This window comes from Xiphias gladius, chromosome 9 (genome assembly GCF_016859285.1).
Source record: "Xiphias gladius isolate SHS-SW01 ecotype Sanya breed wild chromosome 9, ASM1685928v1, whole genome shotgun sequence".
NCBI classification, from domain to species: Eukaryota; Metazoa; Chordata; class Actinopteri; order Istiophoriformes; family Xiphiidae; genus Xiphias; species Xiphias gladius.
The window spans coordinates 4463134-4483251 of NC_053408.1; the positions used below are offsets into that span (position 1 = coordinate 4463134).

The 20118-nt window shown below is 41.8% G+C and overlaps 1 protein-coding gene and 1 long non-coding RNA gene across 5 annotated transcripts in view; both read left to right on the forward strand.

The window, feature by feature from the left end:
• The window catches only part of LOC120794580, a 164405-nt gene extending 155124 nt beyond the window's left edge, over positions 1-9281 (forward strand). For both annotated transcript variants that reach the window (XR_005708137.1, XR_005708138.1), the window contains one exon: positions 9231-9281. This is a non-coding gene — a long non-coding RNA (uncharacterized LOC120794580). The remainder of the gene's footprint in view (positions 1-9230) is intronic.
• A 63-nt stretch (positions 9282-9344) lies between these two features.
• thrab (thyroid hormone receptor alpha b) overlaps positions 9345-20118 on the forward strand; it is a 33793-nt gene continuing 23019 nt past the window's right edge. The window contains exon 1 of one of the 3 annotated variants that reach the window (XM_040135849.1): positions 9345-9623. In XM_040135849.1, coding sequence (XP_039991783.1) covers positions 9568-9623 — 56 coding nt within the window. In that variant the 5' untranslated portion in view covers positions 9345-9567. Of the gene's footprint in view, positions 9624-16532; positions 16718-16991; positions 17064-20118 lie in introns of those variants that run through there. The other 2 variants (XM_040135851.1, XM_040135850.1) reach the window with 2 other exon arrangements.

Consider the following 20118-nt stretch of genomic DNA (forward strand, 5'->3'; position numbering starts at 1 on the left):
AAACTGTTGTTGCACGGGGCAGCTATTTGGTAGGAATGTGTGCTCAGACAGCCTCTTCTGGGTAAACAAAGGTTCAAAAAGAGCTCCCGTCTGCCTGTTTGAGTGTGAGCTAGCGCTACTTGTCTCTGCATATCCAACTGGCTGTCTTCGGACTCCTCTCCTCACTTGCTTTGCTGTCTCAGCGTCTTTGTCTCTGTCCACCTCTAGGGGCTTTGTTGCAATCGTGTACGGTTTATGAGACAATGGGCCCCTGGACACAGACATGTAAAAGGCCCCTATCCCTCTTACAGACAAGCAAGACACCCAGACTGAAAGAGACACAAAATGACTACGGCCGTGTCATCTGTACTTGTGTGTGTCTGCAGTTTTTTTGTGTTTTTTGTGGTCATTTTGCATCTTACCTGTGTCTTTGTGTTCATTTTGCTTCCCATTGGGTTCATTTGCGTCTCCTTAGTCATCTTGCATCTCTTTGTTGTTGTGTTGTGTCGCTTTCTGGTTGTTTTCCGTCTCTTTGTGGTAATTTTGTTTCTCCTTGTGGTTGTTTTACTTGTATTTGTAATTTTTTTGCATCTTTTTGTAGATGTTTTATTGATTTTTTTTTTTTTTTTTTTTTTTTTTTTTTTAAACAAGAAATATTAAGTCACTTCAGAGACTCAGTGACCGGTCGGCCAGTTCAGTAATCCATCCATAGTTGCAATGTTGATGTAGCACGAGAAATTTTGGCACGATGTTAATAGGGGATCAAAAGTAAGTGAGTTGTTACAGAGGTTCAGCTTTCCCAGGGGTTTTGTTTTTGAAGCCTTATCATAGTCGTTTTGAAAGTGACATGCAGACAACCACAGAGTTTATCAAAGTGAGGTGAAGACATTTGGAGAAATGGTGACGTGTAGAAATAAAAAAAAATCTGTAGAGAAACAGCAAGAAACCGGGCTGAAAGAAAGATAAAGGAGATGCAGAAAGAAATTTGTTGAAAGGGGATAAGGCAGATAAGGCAGAACGATTGAAAAAGAGAGTAAGAGAAACAGCAATGGCAACAAAAACAGACATAAATTGCAGCATGTTGCCATGGCGCCCTGCGCCCGGTGTCTCCTATGTGTCCTTGGCTAGTGCAGACATATCTACAGTTGGGTCCAAAAGTCTGAGACCGACTTTTGCACACTCAGGCAGACATACTGTACATGCAAACAGAATAAGAGACATACTGTTACCAGCAGAGTCAGGGTAGGACACTGTTCCCATTTTCAGCACGTCAACACAGAGGGATTTAGTGTGTGTCTACTATATAAAGGCTAGTTGATATACACACCAAGGGGGGTTGCTCTTTTAAAAAAGATGTCTTGTAGGAACAAACACCTTGCTCCTAACATCCCAATCAAGAGGACATGTCAAAATTTAAAGAAACTATTATTTGCTTGTCAGAAATCTGAATTTAGGACACATGAGGCGAAGGGAGTGCCACTGATCATAGCTTGAAAGCTCAGTGTGAAATCAGGTCAGAGTTCAAACAGTTTGAAACCGGAGATTCACGTCTTGCCATCTTTCTAAAATAGCTTCCTGCGTCAAGCGTGACGAGCTGCTGAGTCAGGTGTCATCGCTCCCACCATAATAAATGAATGGACGTATGCTGTTTCTGAGCAGTTTGGGTTTTTGTCCTTTACCTGACAAGCATGAAACCCCGAGTAACCACTCGTGTATACACATGTAAGTTGAACGTTAACATTTTTCATGAACGTGGAGATCTGTGTTTGCGCATACTCGAGCCCTCAAGGTCACATTTGCAGAGATGGCTGTACAGGTAGCATTTAGACACTTTGCTGTGATCTATTAGCACCTATTAATAATCCCCTGACAGTAATTAGCCCGGCCAGAGAGCGAGCAGAGACGTAGCATGAAACATATCTTTTTGCCTTTGACAGCTTGTGACCCTGGGGTACTAACAGCCCCCCCCCCCTCCCTTTCCACCTCCATTTCCTCCATGATCAGACTGCATACACCACATCAACAACTTGGCCCTGCCCTGCTCCATTACTTAACCACTAATTGCACAGGCCACCCTTGGGAGTCGGGAGCACTGACCCCCACGTTTGCTGTCATGGTGTGAAGTTTAACAAGGCTTCTCCTCGGGAGCTTAAAGGCTGAAATTTGCTCACTTCACTCGAGCATGTACGCACCATCTTCTACTGCAGAAACGCCGAGGGTTTACATTCTACCTGCCGCACGCTAATCCCTCTGCATTTCATGGGGAAAGAGAACTTCACAATTGTTATGTTGTTATTTAAGGGTCATTCAATTAATTTGACATGAAAAGAGGTGAACATTTTGAGTGAAAACACAAAAGTCTGTTTCAGCGTATTAAGAAAGTAACACGTCTGAGCTGACGTGATCTGCTGCACATCAGAACACGCCGGCAGCTGCAAGAGGCATGTAGTAGCATCAGCGGGTATCTAGTGGACTGGGCTGTCCCCCTTACAGTCGATGATTCAAATAATCGGTCAAACAGCCCTAAATCAGGTCGTAAAGTGTAATGCTTCTTTTTTTTCCCCCCAAACTGGTGCAACGACTGTGACATTTAAATTTGAAGGGAGACAAGCAGAGTGGGAAAAGGAGACAATGCCAAAAAGCCAGATGCCTGTCTCCAAAGTGGTGAGAATCTAGTGTGAGAGTTTTTCCCGGTGCTTTCACTGAAGTTGTAAGTTTCACTTGAGTCTATCTTGCTTTTTAGATTTGTTGGTAAATCAACTACATAATCGTTGTCAAGTTCGGTGAATATGTCACACTTTGTCTCACAGACGGCATCATTTTTATCTGCCTTAATAAACTGATCCGATAAGCTGAGGAAGTGCAGATAGGAATATCATGAATCAAAAACCAAACAGGGTTATTGTAGTTTCAGACATCTAGACAAACATTTACAGATGGGAATCCCGTGTTGGCGAGAGCATTCACATCTCATCAACTTAAGATGGTTGTATGCCTAAATGTTGGTCATGCGAGGGTTACACATACCGCGCGCACTGTCAATATAACATTCTTCATCTAAATTACCTTGAGCAGCGTACTTTGAATGACATGGGGCATCCATGTTTGTTTGGTTTTCAGGCACGTCTTCATTCATTAGTGCTAAGTCGAATGTTTCGGAAAAATCCAAATTTTCCGCTCGTAATTCAAATTCAGATAGGACATGAAAGCAAGTAACATTCACATGTTTAAGCCGCTGATAGCAGCTCCACTGGAGCAGTTGGGGAAAGGGGCTGTTCTCTAGGGCACCTCATTGGTGGTGGGGAGGGCAAGCACTGCTCACTTGGTCCTTATACAAAACATTAAGCAATGAAAATCTGCTTCTCATCGATGTTCTTTATCCCCCATACACTTTCTGCTAACGGTATCAGTACTATTGCTCACAAACTGCTAGTGTGTCTTGGCTCACTTTCTTTTTTTTCCTCTGAGAATAAACAAGGTTCCGAAATACTTTTTTCAGCGCCGTTTCTTCAATTCCAGTTGATTTTCAGTCGATTTTTTTTCTCTATCAAAACACAACCTAAACATCCTTGAACTTAATGATTTCTTCCCAGTATAGAACTACATTTCACACTGCCCTGTTTAGTGCTGAATTCATCCACCTCTTTTTTTTTTTTATCTACTCTTTCTGTTGAACAAAAGGACATCAATCTCTTTGGCCTGGAACAGAGGAAAAGAGAGTATGTCATGTTTAATTAATTGTGAGCTTCTCCAGGCATCAACATGCATTCACTAGTTATTCTTTTGATGCATTTTAAAGTCTGAATTTCAGAGCGTGCAATTAAAGGTGAACCCTGCTCGAGGGGAAATGCCAGTTTTTCGCGGGGCCAATTAAAATTTGGAGGCTGTACTCGAAAGGAAGTAAATCAAGGTGCAGGCGGCTGAGCTGCGTGAGCTGCTTTACAAAAGAGGTGTTATTGGAAAACATCTGAGACCTTGGATGTTTGAATTTATTTTCACAGGAAATGTCACACTTCAATTGCAAACCACTAATTTGATTCATGCTCAGTGATTACAACTTCTTGAATCAGGAGTCGCATCAGAAATCCTGGATCTGTGCACTAGTGCTCCAACCGGTCTATCAATATTGCAGCAAAATATGGCTAAAAAAAAAAAAACTGCATGGTGCCTGGTGTGGTTACCCTCCTCGAAGCTCCGAAGCTCTGCCGGACATTAAAGATTTATTAGTAAAACAGCAATCATTAAGAACGTACTGAGGATACAGATGGACAGCGGAGATGTTGTTGATGTTGCAGGAGTGGTTGGAAAAGACTTAATGGACATTTAAATACTTTTGACGACCACAGCTGCTGTTCTCTGCCAGTGAGGAAACTGAAAACTTTTTAGAACCACCCATCGAGCGTAAATCGGACTGGTGATACTCAGTAGATTTTAGGGGCAAGTGGTGTAAGCCTGCGTAACTGCATAACGGGATGTCCTGGGATTGAGTCTAGGCGGGGACCTTTGTTGTCTTGTCATCCCTCTCTATCCTGTATTTCCTCCCTACTGGTTCTGTATCAAATAAAGACAAAAACGCCCAAAGACAGATCTTCAAAACAATCAATTTTTGGGCGGAGTATTGCTTTAACTTGGCTGCCATTCGAGGGTTACCCAACAACACGTTCAACTAAAGCCATTCATGACCTATTTAAAATTAAGGAATCACTTGCACACCAATTCCTCATTGATGTGCTCACACCAAAAATGGTTGTATAATAAATCTTTAATTGATACTGTACGTGTACGATCGCAGACGTGTGTGTGTGTATATATATATATATATATATATATATATATATATATATATATATATATATATATATATTTGTGCTTATATAGACCAGTGTGAAGGATTTAGTGTCATCTAGCGGTGAAGTTGCAGATTGCAACCAACTGATTACCCCTCCCCTGAGCCCTCCCTTTCCAAGCGTTCAGGGAACACACAAACGCGAAAGACCCCCTCTCTAGAGCCAGTGTTTGGTTTGTCCGTTCTGTACTACTGTAGCAACATGGCGGTGCAACATGGCGGGCTCGTTGGAAGAGACTCCGCTCCCTATGTAGATATGAAGGGCTCACTCTAAGCTAATACAAACACAATTCTTAGTTTCAGGTGATTATACACTAATGAAAACATAATTATGAATATTATATTCCATTTCTGCCAATAGATCCCCCTAAATCCAGCTGAACCAAATTTAGGGTGTTTAGCTGAAACAGCTGAACACCCTAAATTTGCCTTTTGATACGCCATGTTCTCTTCCTGTTATTTTGTCTTCTAGCGCCAAAAAGTGGGTTTATTTTGTCTTCATTCCAACAGTGGCCTAAATCGAGTCTTTTTTTCCCCCCCTTTCATCAACTTTATCTCCATGCCCCTCTCCGGAACATACTATGTTATCCCACGTTATCTCACCCTCTTTCTTTTCTTCTGTCTTTCACACTTTATCCTTATCAGTTATTTCTTATTTGCTTTCCTCAAGAATGCTGTGTACACTTTTCTGGCCCCAGATCACTTGACAAACTGACCCAGAATATAGGGGACATTAATATAAACATTACTTTCCCGGTAGGTTCGAGGGTGAAGGAGTACATGCAAGGACACAGCGGTGCTAACGATGGCAAGCTAGACTACCTAGCTTCCACTTTCCGTGTAGAAGTTAGTTAGCGTAGCTTGTTTCCTCCGCTGTACAGCACGTCTGGTCCTACCAGATGTTGAGTGTTGTAAAGAGACGTCTTAAATTGCTAATGGTACATAACCGATGCTGTGTGTTACGCCACGCTTGTTGAAATTCCACGTGTCTCCAAATGCGGTGGGAAAGTTGTTCATATATTTGCTGGTACTTAGAATAAAATTTCAGTTGCTAATCAAACAATGGGCCCCTTTTCTTATCTGGCCTCTCTGTCCGAGTGTGATAAACAACTAATTGTTTGTGCTAAAAAAACAGCAACAGCAGTAGGGGCTAGTGCCACTTCAACATTCAGCGCACTCCATTAGTGTTACAGGCCTACGGGGCTTATGTCATTACTGTCCTGTTAACCATCACATCACAGTCGGCCCTGCGAGGGTCGGCGTGGCAGTCAATGAATTTAGTGTCCCTGTGGTTCACTGGCAGCAGTTTGTTCGTGTGTGCATTGTATGTGTGATTGTGATTAAATGCATACTTGAGGAACAGTGTTTATTGTGTTGTGAATGAGGGTCTTAATTAAGATTCTTTTGATTAGAAAGAAAATAAATGGGAATGTGATTGAAGTTGCAGAGCAGGCTCTTTATGGTTTAGATGGTAATTAGCTGATTTAAATGTTACAACATGCAGTAAAACAAATCACACTGCATTTTTCTAATGTGATGCAGCTATTTATCTCATGAATGAAAAGTTTGTTAGCGATGATTTTGAAAATGATCAGCGTCCACAGCATCCCCTCGCATCACATCACAAAACCTTAGCCGTGACCTCTGGCAGAGGTGGCTACGCTTCTTATCTCAACGTCCCGATGAGTTGCAGATAGATATTGTACGCTCTGCCATTTATAAGTCTATTAAAAGCTTTTTAACACTGCGAAGGTTACAACACTTTGTTAACTTTACACCTGAGTGTACTTTAAGTCAGTGTATTTTTCACTTGTGAATTCAGTAATTATTCAATGACACAGAATGTGACCCCATTTAAATACAAGTTAAACAAATGAAAGACTCTAAAAGAAAAAAATAAGGTGTTTCGCCGGTGCATTAAAGACTAATGCATAACTAATGAATTTTGCTTTTCAATTAAGTATCAATTTCTCAGATATGTATGCAGTTTCTTTCGTAAGTCAAGGGGAAGATTGTGCAAAAGACAGTGCCACAGTATTTTAATAATCATTTTCTGTTTTTTTTTTGGTTTGTTTTTTAAACAAAGTTTAAAATTGTCAGAAATATCAACAGATAAATACATTTACTTAAATAATTCTCATTACACCTTCCCAGATCTTCAATTTTGCTTGATTTGTCCAACTGACAATTCAGGACCCAAAGATATTCAATTAATAAAGACATAAAACTGAAACAAACAGCAAATCCTCACATTTAACCAGCTAATGTTTGACATATTTGCTTGATAAATTACTTAAACGATAAATCAATGTTAAATTATTGTCATACCAATAATTAACTGATTCATCATTTACCTGGTACCTGACAGTCTTGTATAATTTGTATTTTTGAGACACAGAGTGAAGTGAAGTGAGAATTCTTTTTTTTAATAATCATTATTTTCTGAGATGCCATCATTGCACACAGAAGGTTTTGGGATGTGGATCAGCTGCCTTCTACTGTACAATAAGTGCAAAAAAAAAAAAAGGAGGTGGTGAAATGCTCCCTTACCTGAAAAAGGCTGTTTTTAATATTTCTTATAATCCCTCTATCAGGAGTAAAAGCAACAATAATATCAGTCATGTCTAAGGCCATTCTCCTGCGCTCCATCCCACTGTTTCGGATTAGAAAGGCATTGAACCAGGGATTAGCCGAGGAGAGAATAAAGCCTTCCTTGGGCAACAAAGGTCGGAGGCAGGGGCTAATGGAACAAGACCCTCTGAGTACTAACACGCGCACACACACAGACACACGTACTCTTTCACGTAGCTACAGCTGCTCATCTTAAAGCTACTTGACCCTGTGTAATAGGTGACATTCCGTAGCAGCAGTTTTCCAGGAACTATTCAGTTGTAGACGGCAAAAGTTGAATGGGACAGACTTTCCCCTCTGACCTCCAGGCCACCGTATCCAGCCTTAACTTGGTGAGTGACTCGGAGGAATCCCTCTGCTGCCGGCAGCATGAGGAAAAGCCTCCGTTTCATGTGAATACGGGTCATGTAATGTAAGATGGAATTCGAGACACACTCACATGGGACACTCAGTGGAGTTGACAGCATAACACAACATGTGGTGGAGCATTTAAGCAAGCTCTTATGTAGTCACTTGCATGCAAGGATATCTTTGGTGGAACAACTAGAGCAACGTATTTAAGACAAACTCAGTGATCTCTGTAGAGGTCTGGCACAAAAACCCAATACTTTGTCACGACTCATCGGGTTTGGGGCGTTTGTTGCCTAAAATGTTGGGCTTGGGTTGGATTCGGGTTTGGTTATTTTTCATTGGAATTTGTTTGGAAATTTTCCTCTTCCCTCTCTCTTTTACTGTGCCAGTCATCTGCATCTATGTATGTCATCTGTTGTAATGTCCACTGGGGAGAATGAACGAAACAAGGTATACCTTATGCTTAGCATCAACTTTGTGAGATAATAGTTGGCAAAGGCTGAATATAAAGCAATAATTTGGGTCTTGCATTGGGTTTGGGTCTCAAATTCGGAGCTACCAGTCGGATTCTTTGGGGCAGGTAATAAAGATGGGGTTCTGGCAAAGGATTTAGTCTTGGTATCAAGCCTTTGCAGAGCTTTAGATCTCAGTGATTCATCGCTTGGCAGCTTCCTATCCAAGACCCTTTGAAAGAATCCATCAGTCCTGGCACCAAAAAGCCAAAACTGTTAAAAGTTGAACATATTACAGTGCTAAAGGAGGAATATCTCTCTGTAACTGAACACTCGATTCCTCAAGAAAGAGTCGGATATTTGTTTGATGCACCTTGCAAACGCTTGGATGAAAGAGTTGCATGTTGAGACACACAAATAAGCTGCAATTTAGTACCACTTGCAGAGGGTTTTTATAGTTCTTGACATTTCGAAGACCCTCTTTAGACTAAGTTTTGCTTTCCTATTTAATCATAGTAGACATTTTACTGACAAAACCTTGGTAAATCCATAACAAAAAAGATGTTTTAAGTGAAGCTTTGGTTTTTCATCATAGAGACAGTTAGGTCTGCAAGTAGCGATTATTTCCATTATTGATCAATTTGGTTTATAAAATGTCAGAATATAGTGGAAAAGGCTCATAACAATTTCCCATTTACTAAGTTGCCATCCTCAGGTGTTTTGTTTTTTCTGACCAACAGTCCAAGACCCAAAGATATTGGATTTACCATCATAGAGGACTAAGAAAACCAGCAAATATTCACATTTGAGAAGTCGGAACCAGCAAATGTTTTTGGCACCGTTACTTTAAAAAAAAAAAAAAAAACATAATTAATCATCAAGACAGTTCCCCATTAATTTTCTGCTCAACTGATTAATTATTTCAGCTCCACAGACGATGTAATCTGATTGTGTTCTCTGTTCTCTTCCAGACTGGATCCTACTCCACCCTCCGTATCCCTGAGACCGACACCCCCCCGTCGACCCCCACCCCCCTCCCTCCCCCCGGCCCCAGGGCCTGCCGATTTACACCAGCAGAACCTCCAACATCTTCCATATCTTGCAGCTTCACACCAAGCCACAAAACACCGACTTCAAAGGGGGGTCAGCTCCTTTTGGAGACCCCCTCCTTCCTCCCAAGCCCCCAGGGACGGGACCCTGTCATGTTTCACTGACTGACCCCTCCCAACCGGCGAATGACAAGTGTGCATCCGAGGGCGGGGCTTGCCTCAGTCTCTCATAATTGGCTGCTGGATGGAATTAAGGTGAATGGAACACATGCCCAAGGAGCAGGACCCTAACCCATCAGAGGGAGAAGAGAAACGGTGAGTTGGACATTGAAGCTTTTTGAACATTGTTGTCTTTATGTTTTTATAAACTAACTTTCTAATGCTCCAAGAGCAAATCCTCTACTGCTTCTCATGCAAAAGCATCTTTTTCAGCTTGGCTGTCATTGTTTCATGTTGGTTAGGGTATTGTTAAAAGTTGTACCATGAAAGACACACCAAACCGTTGCTTAAACTGTTACCTTGTCTTTCCTGATGTAAACTTCTCTGTGAAATGAAGCAGCAATGGCTTTCTGTCAGTGTGTCATGGTGTTATGCATGGAGGAGGTTTTCTGAGGACACCTAGAGGAGAATCTTCATTTTTGAGTCTCCCTTTTACAATCTAAATCTTTCTCATGGTGCTCTCTGTTTTTACATCTCTGGTCCACTCTTTTTCCAGACAAGTTACATAACGTAGCAGCCTTGTCTTCCTCCCAGCCAATCTCTTCCTTTCGTCTGAATTGTTTTCAGAGAACTAAGGCCTATAGCTACATCTGACCCCGACAACGCTCCTCCCCTTACTCTTTCATTTCTTGAAAAGCAGGGCCCAAACGCAAACAAACACGGCAACGTTTAAGCCCCTTCTCATTAATGAAAACATAATATTAGTGGAATGGAGCCTCTCTCAAAAGTGCCACTGCTGGAGGAAGGGGCCATCTGTGTGGAAGAGGCTTCTGGGTAAAAGGAAAATGTTGTCAGTCAATGTAAAAAATCTGCTTTGGCTTTAAAGGGAGGAGTTCAGTTAATTTACAAAATAATAATAATAGAATAATAATAATGATTATTATAAGTCTATTTATATAACACTTTATCAAAACCAGAGAATACAGAGTGCTTCACAAGAGATGGAGAGATTATTCAAAAGCCTTTTGAAAGAAATATTTAAAAGAAGATGCTTATTTTGCAAGTCTTATTCATTGGGCGGGTTGTTCCAAAGTTGTGGTGCCCTAAAAGCAAAAGCTCTGTCCCCTGTATTCTTATATCTTGACATGGGAGCTACTAACAAATTCCTGTCTGAGGACCCCAGGTTTATATGGGGCAAGTAAGTCAGAAATACAGTCTGGGGCTAGGCCATGAAACGCTTTCAAATTCATAAGTGGAATCTTAAAATCCATTCTGTAATAAACCGGTAACCAATGTAGAGACATTAAGAGGGGATTAACATGGTCTGCTTTCTTGGTTTTTGTTAGTAGTCTGGCTGCTGCATTCTGCTCTATTTGAAACCTACGAATTGTTTTCTGATTTATGCCATATTGGAGACCATAACAGTAATCTAAATGTGAGGAAATGGAAGCATGTATGACGGTTTCTGTTTCTCTGAAGCTCAGACATGAACGGATTTTAGCGATGTTTCTTAAATGATAGAAGCTTTTCAGGGTTTTCAGGCTTTACCGGGACATATACTTGAGCATCATCATAAAAATGGTAGTCTCTGCCATGCTTATGAATAATCTCACCTAGTAGGAGCAAAATTAAGAGCAACATTAAGAAAAAAAGGATTGGTCCCAAAATGGAGCCCAGGGGCACCCCAAAATATACTAAGGAGGCGGGTGAAATTTTAGGGGACATTATTTCATTTAAATGAAGAAGTTGAATTATCAAGGTCATCTCTGTTGGGGAATAATTAAATTTATTAAAGTAGTCCAGATGACTTGTTTTTCACAAGTGCGGTTGGAAATATAAATATGGGGCTGGTGTGTGTAGGAAGAACAAGGAAGCTTCTGTTTAATCAGATCATGTTTTCATCATGCTAATAAGTTGGCAAGGAAGTAAACACTGTGAGCATCTTATGCAGGTAAAATCATTTAAACATTATTAGTATGTATTATGCCCATTCATGCACTCAAAAAAAAAACTTTTTGCAAGTTTATTGCCCTATTTATTTTGTTTAAAAAAGAGAGAGAGAGAGAGAGAAAACAGCACTTGTTTTTTCAGTATTTTGTATCTACCAGTTTCAGACCAAGAAGTAAGTGGATAAGAGGGAGCACGTGAAGGCAACAGTAGACACAGGCAATTACCCTTCTCACTCTTGAGTCTTTTCTGTCTCCACAATTAAACTTAAATTGATGTAATACTAACAATAATTGATGAAATGAGTTTGTGTTTTTATCACCATGTGGAGGGACTGGCTGGCTGCCTGGAATGCAGCAACAGATTCCCCTCCACTGTGTCTCCATGTGCTGTATTAAAAGCTTGTGTTAAGAAAGTCAATCCGGAGCCTTGATAGATTCCTCAGCTAACATGGACACCTGTCAGGAGATTAACAGCTCTGCCGCTGGGGTACAGGCACAGTTGGTGCGGTCATGAATGTGGGAGCGAATGCACCGGCCTTTCTGTTTCGTTTGACGTGTTCGGGTGTAGGTATTCAGTGTATCTCCGCTGGTGTTCCAACACCTGCACCAAGCGCTGGCTGCAGCGTTTTGCACCTCAGGGATAATTAAAAGCAAAAGGAATTGTGCTCTCTAGAGTGGATATGAGTGGTGCGTTTGGCATGACAGTGGATTTTTATTAAATCTCTGCCGCTCCCCTCTGCATGTGGTCAGCCTGTTGTTTTGAACTGGTCCGGCTCTTTGAAGCTATGGTTACCAGTATGCAGATAGAGAAAATAACAGCCTGTACGTGTGGATTGGCGAGTGTTTGATATGTGCTCAACCATTTTCCGCTTTTACATGTGAAAGACTCTCTTTCCAATAATCAAACATTACAATAATGAAATATTTTACGCACTGGATTTCTCCTATTCTGGCTTGATGGCTCATTAAGATGCATAAATTGCTGTACGGTTTATGTCCTGCTGGATTTAGTTAAAATGTGGATATGTAGGTGGAGCGCTTCTGCTTGCATCACCTCTTCTAACATGTCACCACAGCTGATGCAAGGCTGCTTGCACTGGGTTGCAATAACAGTGACAAATGATTGCGCAACAGTGTTGTGTGTGTGTGTGGTTTGTTATATGGAGGAATCAAGAGGGCTGTTTTTATCCTCTGCAGTCATCTGAGAGCCTCCAGTCAAGCCTGTATCAGAGGAGATCACAGTGCTCAGTTAATTGTTTAAGTTTTTTCCCAGGCAACAGTCCTCTTGTTGCTATAAAGGTAAACTCAGTTATATTAAATGGTCCTAATGACTTTATTACTTAACAAATCAAATCGCTAAGGTGGATCGGATGCAGTATTTGCATATGTTATGTCTTCTTTAATCCCCCTCCAGTGCTCATCTGAATTTCATGTTCACCACAGGTATGACCTGTTTTGCCGTAAATAGCATGAGATGGGTGATAATAACTCTGCAGTATTCATGTTAGGGAACACACTAACATCCAGAGGGAGAAGGGTCAGCCTGCCGGACATTCAAACATGTAGAGAGAAAAATAGCGACCTATCTACTATTAACAGAAAACATTTGCATCTTGACATCAGTGCCATATACTGTGTCTAAAATGTGACATAAAAGTCAGGTCTCTCCGTATGTTTTCTCATTCACTGCCCTTAATTTCTGCCACAGCCCCCGTCTCTCTGCGTCGATCAGATTCTTGCCATGCTACAGTGCAGCAAGTCTGTGGTGCAACTGTAAACCCTATTCAGCTTTTCCTTCCCCTGGACGAGGATGTCCTGTCATGCCCGGGTTCAAGGCATTGTTATTTTCACTCTTGCCGCGGATTTTATGGCTTGTTATGTCACTGTTACATTGTCTGCTCTGATTTGAATATTAAGTTAGGCTGTAAAACTCAACGAATGCCGTCAGGTCGAATAGAATGGGAGTTACTGTACGTACCCGTATATCGGTCATGTGTGCTTTACGCAGGATATAGGTGTGTCTGTGAAGAATGCATAAGGTGTGTACATAAATCTACTAGGGGTGTGCACAGCATACGAAACAAATAGCTCTCTTAGCAATAGATTATGTCAGAGCTGTGTTGATTGAGCTCTATAGTAATTTCTGTGTTTGCGGTGTAGTAGATTCCGTCCTATAGCTTGTAAGGTGTTTCTGGTATTTAAAAAAAAAAAAAAGAAAGATTTTTAGACTTTTTGATCCCTTACCTTCACCTGCCTCAGATCACTGCAACCCCCAGTTACCATGGCGATCTACCCTAATTTTAAGTAGCCACAGCCATGCGTGTGTGCGCATGTGTGTGTGTGTGTGTGTGTGTGTGTGTGTGTGTGTGTGTGTGTGTGTGTGTGTCAGTCAGAACGCACTTCTGCTAATCAGAGTAATTGACCGAAACGCTGTCAATTTCCTCAGTTAATTATTGTTCCTGGGTTTGTGCAAGAGAAGTTCCCCTGCAGTAATCTCAGTGGCACTCTTAACAGCTGTGACATTTTCAAGCCAGTATTTACAGAAAAGTGTTGGTTTTCAAGGTTTAACAAAAAAAAAAAAAAAAACAGAAAAAAGAAAACTGATTTCTGCCCAGGGAAAAAACAGAAGGTGGCCATACTTGCATTTGAGCCATTATAAAACTACAGGGAGTCTAGTTCAAGATCATGAATTGCATTAATGCAGACTACAGGATGGAAAATATTCAGTTCGTCATTGCAGGGGGATATTTTTTTGGTTGTGATTTGACTTGCGGTGTTTACTCATCAACAAATGCAAATACAATGCCTAGAAATCACATTATACAAATATGCTCTTATAGATTCAGACACGCCTGCTGCTTAATTTACATAGTTAATCTACCTGCATTGTTTTGCCATGAATCTCAATCTGGATTTTGTCGATTTAAACACAGGGTATCTCAGCTACATTTTTTGTTTTTTTTGTTTTAGAGGTAAAGTACACACCAGATGCAGACTTCAGATGTGAACTAAATCCAGCTAAACACAGACTAAATGTAGCCCCTTAGCCTATAATGTAGGATATATGTATATATTTGAGGATTCAGTGCCACGTCTACTATCGCCTGTATGCGAGTTACAGTACACTTGTGTATTTGGACAGAGGGAGATGTCTCGCTATCACATGGAGGCATGCTGTATCCCTCTCTGGCGCAGTCTGTAATTTAGATGGTGGCGGGACAGATGAGGGAACAAAGTGTCCATTACCGCTGGATGTATGGGACAGGAGAGACCTGTAGGCCTGTAGCATGCACGCTGAACAATAGGCCACTCTAAACATAAGAAAGGGGGGCCTCATTCCGACACTGTTGCGGATATAATTCTCTGGACTATTCTGAGTGTCTTTGTATTGTTCTGTCTGTTTAAAGAGCATGAGCTTCGGAGCAGGTGCTTCGCAGTCTTCTTCTTTTGTCATAAACAGTCAGTTCACCTAAATAATAACAAAAAAAACTGTCCCTGTTACACTGAGTAAACCATAGAACCTTCTGTTAACGGGTTGTTTAAGGACTATTTCTTCAGTAGAAAGTAGTGCCCGACATATATTATTCCTCTGTGCAACAGAGCTCCGTTGTTTTCCAAAAACTATAGAACACACATCAGTGAACCACACTGTCACACTGGGTAATATGTTCCTTCATTACCATGAACACGCACACTGTAGTTTCTGCCCGCCATAAGTACTCACTAGAGCACCAAACGTGTATTAATCCGCAGCTGAAAATGGTCCCTGGCAAACGCACTATTTGCCCCTGTTTGCGCAGCGTCTACTAAAAGCTACAGTGGTCAGCTGTTTGAGGAAATTACTGAGCCTCTTTTTAAAAAATGAAACTAGTCAACACATTTTTCATCTTTTTATTGGATTTGTTTACCACAAGAAAGATTCAGAGTAACACCAACTTTATGCTTTAAATGTGCTCACTTGTGGGGAATTACGTTAGGGACATGTAGTTCTCTACCAGTATTGATCGTCTAGCTACGCTCCTTGATATCTTATGCAGGCTGCTTTAGCCTTAATGAAGCCTGCACTTTCTTAAAATAATCAGATCTCATGAGAGGGATCCATTAACCGGACAGCCCAGCAATCACCTGTGAGATGCACTTTACAGTCTCTGCCAAGGTCACAGGCGGACAACCTGTCTGTGCTCAAATTAGGATAAACTGGGTGGTACTAGCAGCAGAGCGAGGAAGTCCCACAGATTAAAGGAAGAGAGAAGGGTGGGAGAGGCAGAGCGTTTTTGAGTGGGTCAGCAGGCTAAACATACACTGCGTTCAGAAAGTATTCAGACCCCTTCACTTTTATACACATTTTAAGATGCAGCCCTGTGCTAAAATCGTTTAAAAGCATTTTTTTTCCCCTCATCAGTCTACACACAATACCCCACAATGACAAAGTCAAAGCAGGATTGTAGAAATATTTGCAAATTATTCAAAAGGAAAAACGGAAATAGCACATTGACATAAGTACTCAGGCCTTTGCTATGACACATGATATTTAGCTCAGGTGCCTCCCATTTCTCTTGATCACCTTTAAGATGATTGGATTGGATTGATTGGAGTCCACCTGTGGTAAATTCAATTGGTTGGACATGATTTGGAAAGGAACACACCTGTCTATATAAGGTCTCACAATTGACTAGGCACATCAGAGCATAAAACCAAGCCATGAAGTCGAAGGAACTGCCCGCAGAGCTCAGAGACAGGATTGTGTCGAGGCATAGATCTGGGGAAGGCTACAGAGAAATGTTTGCTGCATTGAAGGTTCCCGAGAGCACAGTGGCCTCTATAATTCTTAGATGGAAGAGGTTTGAAACAACCAGGACTCTGCCTGGAGCTGGCTGCCCGACCAAACAGAGCAATTAGGGGAGAAGGGCCTTGGTAAAAGAAGTGACCAAGGTGAACCCAATGTCACTCTGGCTGAGCTCCAGAGCTCCGGTGTGGAGATGGGAGACACTTCCAGGAGGACAACCGTCACTGCAGCAATCCACTGATCTGGGCTTTATGGCAGAGCGTCCAGACAGAAGCCTCTCCTCAGTGAAATACACATGAAAGCGGCTTGCAGTTTTAAAAAAAAAAAAGCACTTAAAAGACTCTCAGACTGTGAGAAATAAGATTCCTCTGGTCTGATGAAACCAAAATTGAACTGTTTGGCCTCTAAGCGTCCACAGAGAGACCTGAAAATGCCTGTCTACCAACAGACCCGAGGCTGTAATTGCTTCCAAAGGTGCTTCATCGAAGTACCGAGTAAAGGATCTGAATGCTTATGTAAATATATTATTTCAATATTTCCTTTTTAATAAATTTGCAAAAATTATTATTTCGCTTTGTCATCGGTGGGTATTGAATGTGGATTGATTAAAGGGGGGGGTGAATTTAAACGATTTAAGCATAAGGCTGCAACAGAACAAATTGTGAAAAAAGGTGAACTGGTCTCAATGCTTTCTTAATGCACTGTAGCACAACTGGTAGAGACATCAGAGCGAGAAAACGGAGACTTGAGTCCATGCGCGAGGGCTGTGTAGCAGCTAGGCAGCTCCATCTGCAACTTCAACTAGAATCGCTTCGCAGTCATGCGTACTTTACAGTCCCGCTGTGTCATCAGATCATCATTGTAAGTCTTTTTTGTGTCATCTTTTTGGCTCACGTTGTCGATTCTTATGTTCCGCTGTGCAACATGTGCTTAGCTGTGCAACGTGTGTACGTATTCTGCACAGCGGTTGGGCCAATCAAATAGTCGCTCTTACACATCAACCTAAGTTTGAAATCGTGTGTTTGCTGGACAGGCTGGAGAGAGGGCAGAGTATATGCATGTTTGCGTGGGGGTGGATCAGGTTGCTCAGAGGCACATTGTGCGGAACCATTCAGATTCAGAGTTGTGCTGCAATCTGTATCCCATCAGAGTTAAAGAGCTGGAAATTGAAAAGCGCCCTGTGGAATGCCTGCGCAGCGCGCGGCGTCGTGCCCCGGCCTGCAAAAACTCACATTCCATCAAAAAAACATTCAATTATGCATGATGTTTTTCATCGACAGGGAACAGGGGTACTTGTATTTGCGCTAAATGGCCACATGTATACGGGCTTTGTGATACAGTCCGAAATCCTGTCAGGTGGCCTGCGTTGTGCCTAAGCAAAGTTTGCTTGTTTAGATGGTTTTTTTGTTTTTAATAGCAGTGCTTCGAACCACCATGTTAGACAAGAAGATAATTATTGTTTTAGGTGCAGCCTCCTACAGAAAATCTAACCGGACATCGAAACTCTCACACTGAACCGTATTCGTGTATATTTTGCTTTACTGTGGTTACGTTTACACGCTACACTGGTTGTCTCTAACTCTTTCCACTGAGAGCTCTTAGAGTGGTGAAAAGCACTTTCGAGGCCCCGTCAAGAGGGCTAAGCTCTTATTTTAGCTGCAAGGGTGCTGATATTTTCATTAGTGCTATTTTGGGATGATCAGATCTTAATAGAGGGTTAGAGCCGGAGCTTATCAAGACAGCCGGTGATTTTTACGATCATTACATTATCGTATCCCTGCCGTGCCAGTTCTCTGGCTGTTGTTCCGTCACATCTCAAACGTGTGCTCGAAAATAGATCACCGCGCAGCTCAGATGAGGGAAAACGAAGCTTTCTAACATGTGGCAGGTTCTGGCACCTTAAATCATGAAGGACCCGTTGTTGGGATGCATGATCTCAGCACAGAGATGCAGAGAAGGCGTAGTTGTCGCAGGAGTGACGGAGACCTGAATAACTAGAATATGCTTTTACCCTGTTTGCCCGTGGTTCCGTCCATAACAACATGAGCTATCACATAGCTGACACTTTGATGGTCGTCGCATCCAGCAGCTGAATGGAGAAATGGGGAAGCCAGCTGGCAGAGGGAAAGACATTTACCACTGAGTGGCAGTCAAAACCCCACCTCATCTCTCTGCTGCTTTGGCAGCTGTAATTCCTTTTTGCCCGCAAAGTGAATGAAAAGCATTGTCCGTGCTCAAAGACCTCGCAGATATTCTGTGCTTGTTACCTCGTGAAACATGCATCCGCAGGCTTTGCTCTTATTACATGCCAACAAGTGTTGCCTCACAGGTGAGCACCCTGACTCCTGCACCTTTTGCAGACAGCTGTCATGTCAGATGTTCTCCATTCTCCTCCCACGTCCCAGCTTGACAGGAACACTATATCCATGGGGTGGGCCACAGATCAGTCAAAGATACTACAGACACAACAATCATGATAAATCAAGCTTTAACTCAGTAGGCTAATTAAGAGCTTAATTGAATGCCCCGTTAAGCCATGTGATGTATTCTGTAAAGGGCAAAGGGAACTGTAACTGAGAACCAGACTGTGCTCTAATTAAAGCCAAAATAAAATGTGAAGGGCAGTTTGAGTTGGCATTTAGGCCCAATTACAGCAACTCCTGAACTTATCAGGCAGTTATATTTTTATCTTTCCCAGGGGCAAACAATGTTTCCTGCTATGAAAAATAGAAACATGTTGATTTATAAAAGAAGTAAGAAACTTTTGGGTCATTTTGAGGCAGTGAGGGAACATGTGCAATGTTCTCTATTAGACCTTTTGATTCTTAATGAGGAACAAGAGTCACTTTGCTTAAAATCTCCTCATAAAACATAGAAATTTGAGAAGAAACGTGTTTTTATGCACTGAGTAACTTGACTAGGGCTCATGTTTTGGTAAAGGTCTTTGTCAGGTGTAAAAACTACAGGGCCTGTGTATTGCATCTTGACGGAGTGGGACTTCGTTTTATTGATGATGCTAATGGCGTGCTGCTCCCTCTCCTGGAGCTGGTATTAAAGAGAGAGAACCAGAGGCCGGACCCTTGGGATTCTGGACACATCCAACACTGACATGGGGCACTCACTGACTCTCTCTCATACTCTCTTTTTCAGAAACGCTTTTCCCCCCACCCTCAATTTAACCCTCTCCCTCCTCCATCTCTGCGCTTTCATAATTTGCTTCAGAGCAGCCAGTTCCCATCTGTGCTTTACATGCCTTTCACATGTGTCAGCGTGGTTGCAGGTGTGTGTGTTTGTGTGTGTGTGTGTGTGTGTGTTTTGTCCGCTGCTGAGTGCGCATGCTTCATTGAGAAACGTGTTGCTTTGCGTACGTCTCGTATTCGTATTGGCGGTCTTTGTGTTTCCTCTGTGACTGTGGGGTTTTCCAATGTGTACCTTAATGATTAGAGCTGTTTTGGCGGTTTTAATTGCATTCCCCACAAAGTCTTTTTTTCTGCTTCTTGGATTCAGTTTACGAGCACCGTCAAGAACAAAGCTTTTTCTGCCAAAACGCAACCATTTGTTGTAAGAAAAGCTCCTCTCTCCATTCACTAGTATGACGAAAAAAACCTTTGTTCTAGAGAGCTCCATTGCTCCTTTGTTAAAAATGAAAGTGGCAGTAAATGATGCCCGTTTTTTGACGCTAAATTCAGTACCAGGTTAGCTGGTAAAAGGATACAGAATGATAAAGGGAGAATGTATACACTCATACAGAAAAGTTCCTAAAAGCCAGTTATATGCCACTGCCTGAACTGGACTGGTGGTACACATTTAATTGTCACTATTTGGTTTATTGTTGTAGGTTATAACTGTGTTGTAGGCCCCATTTAAACCTGGTATTTACACGTGGTCTTTACCTGGATACAGTACCTGCAGCCTT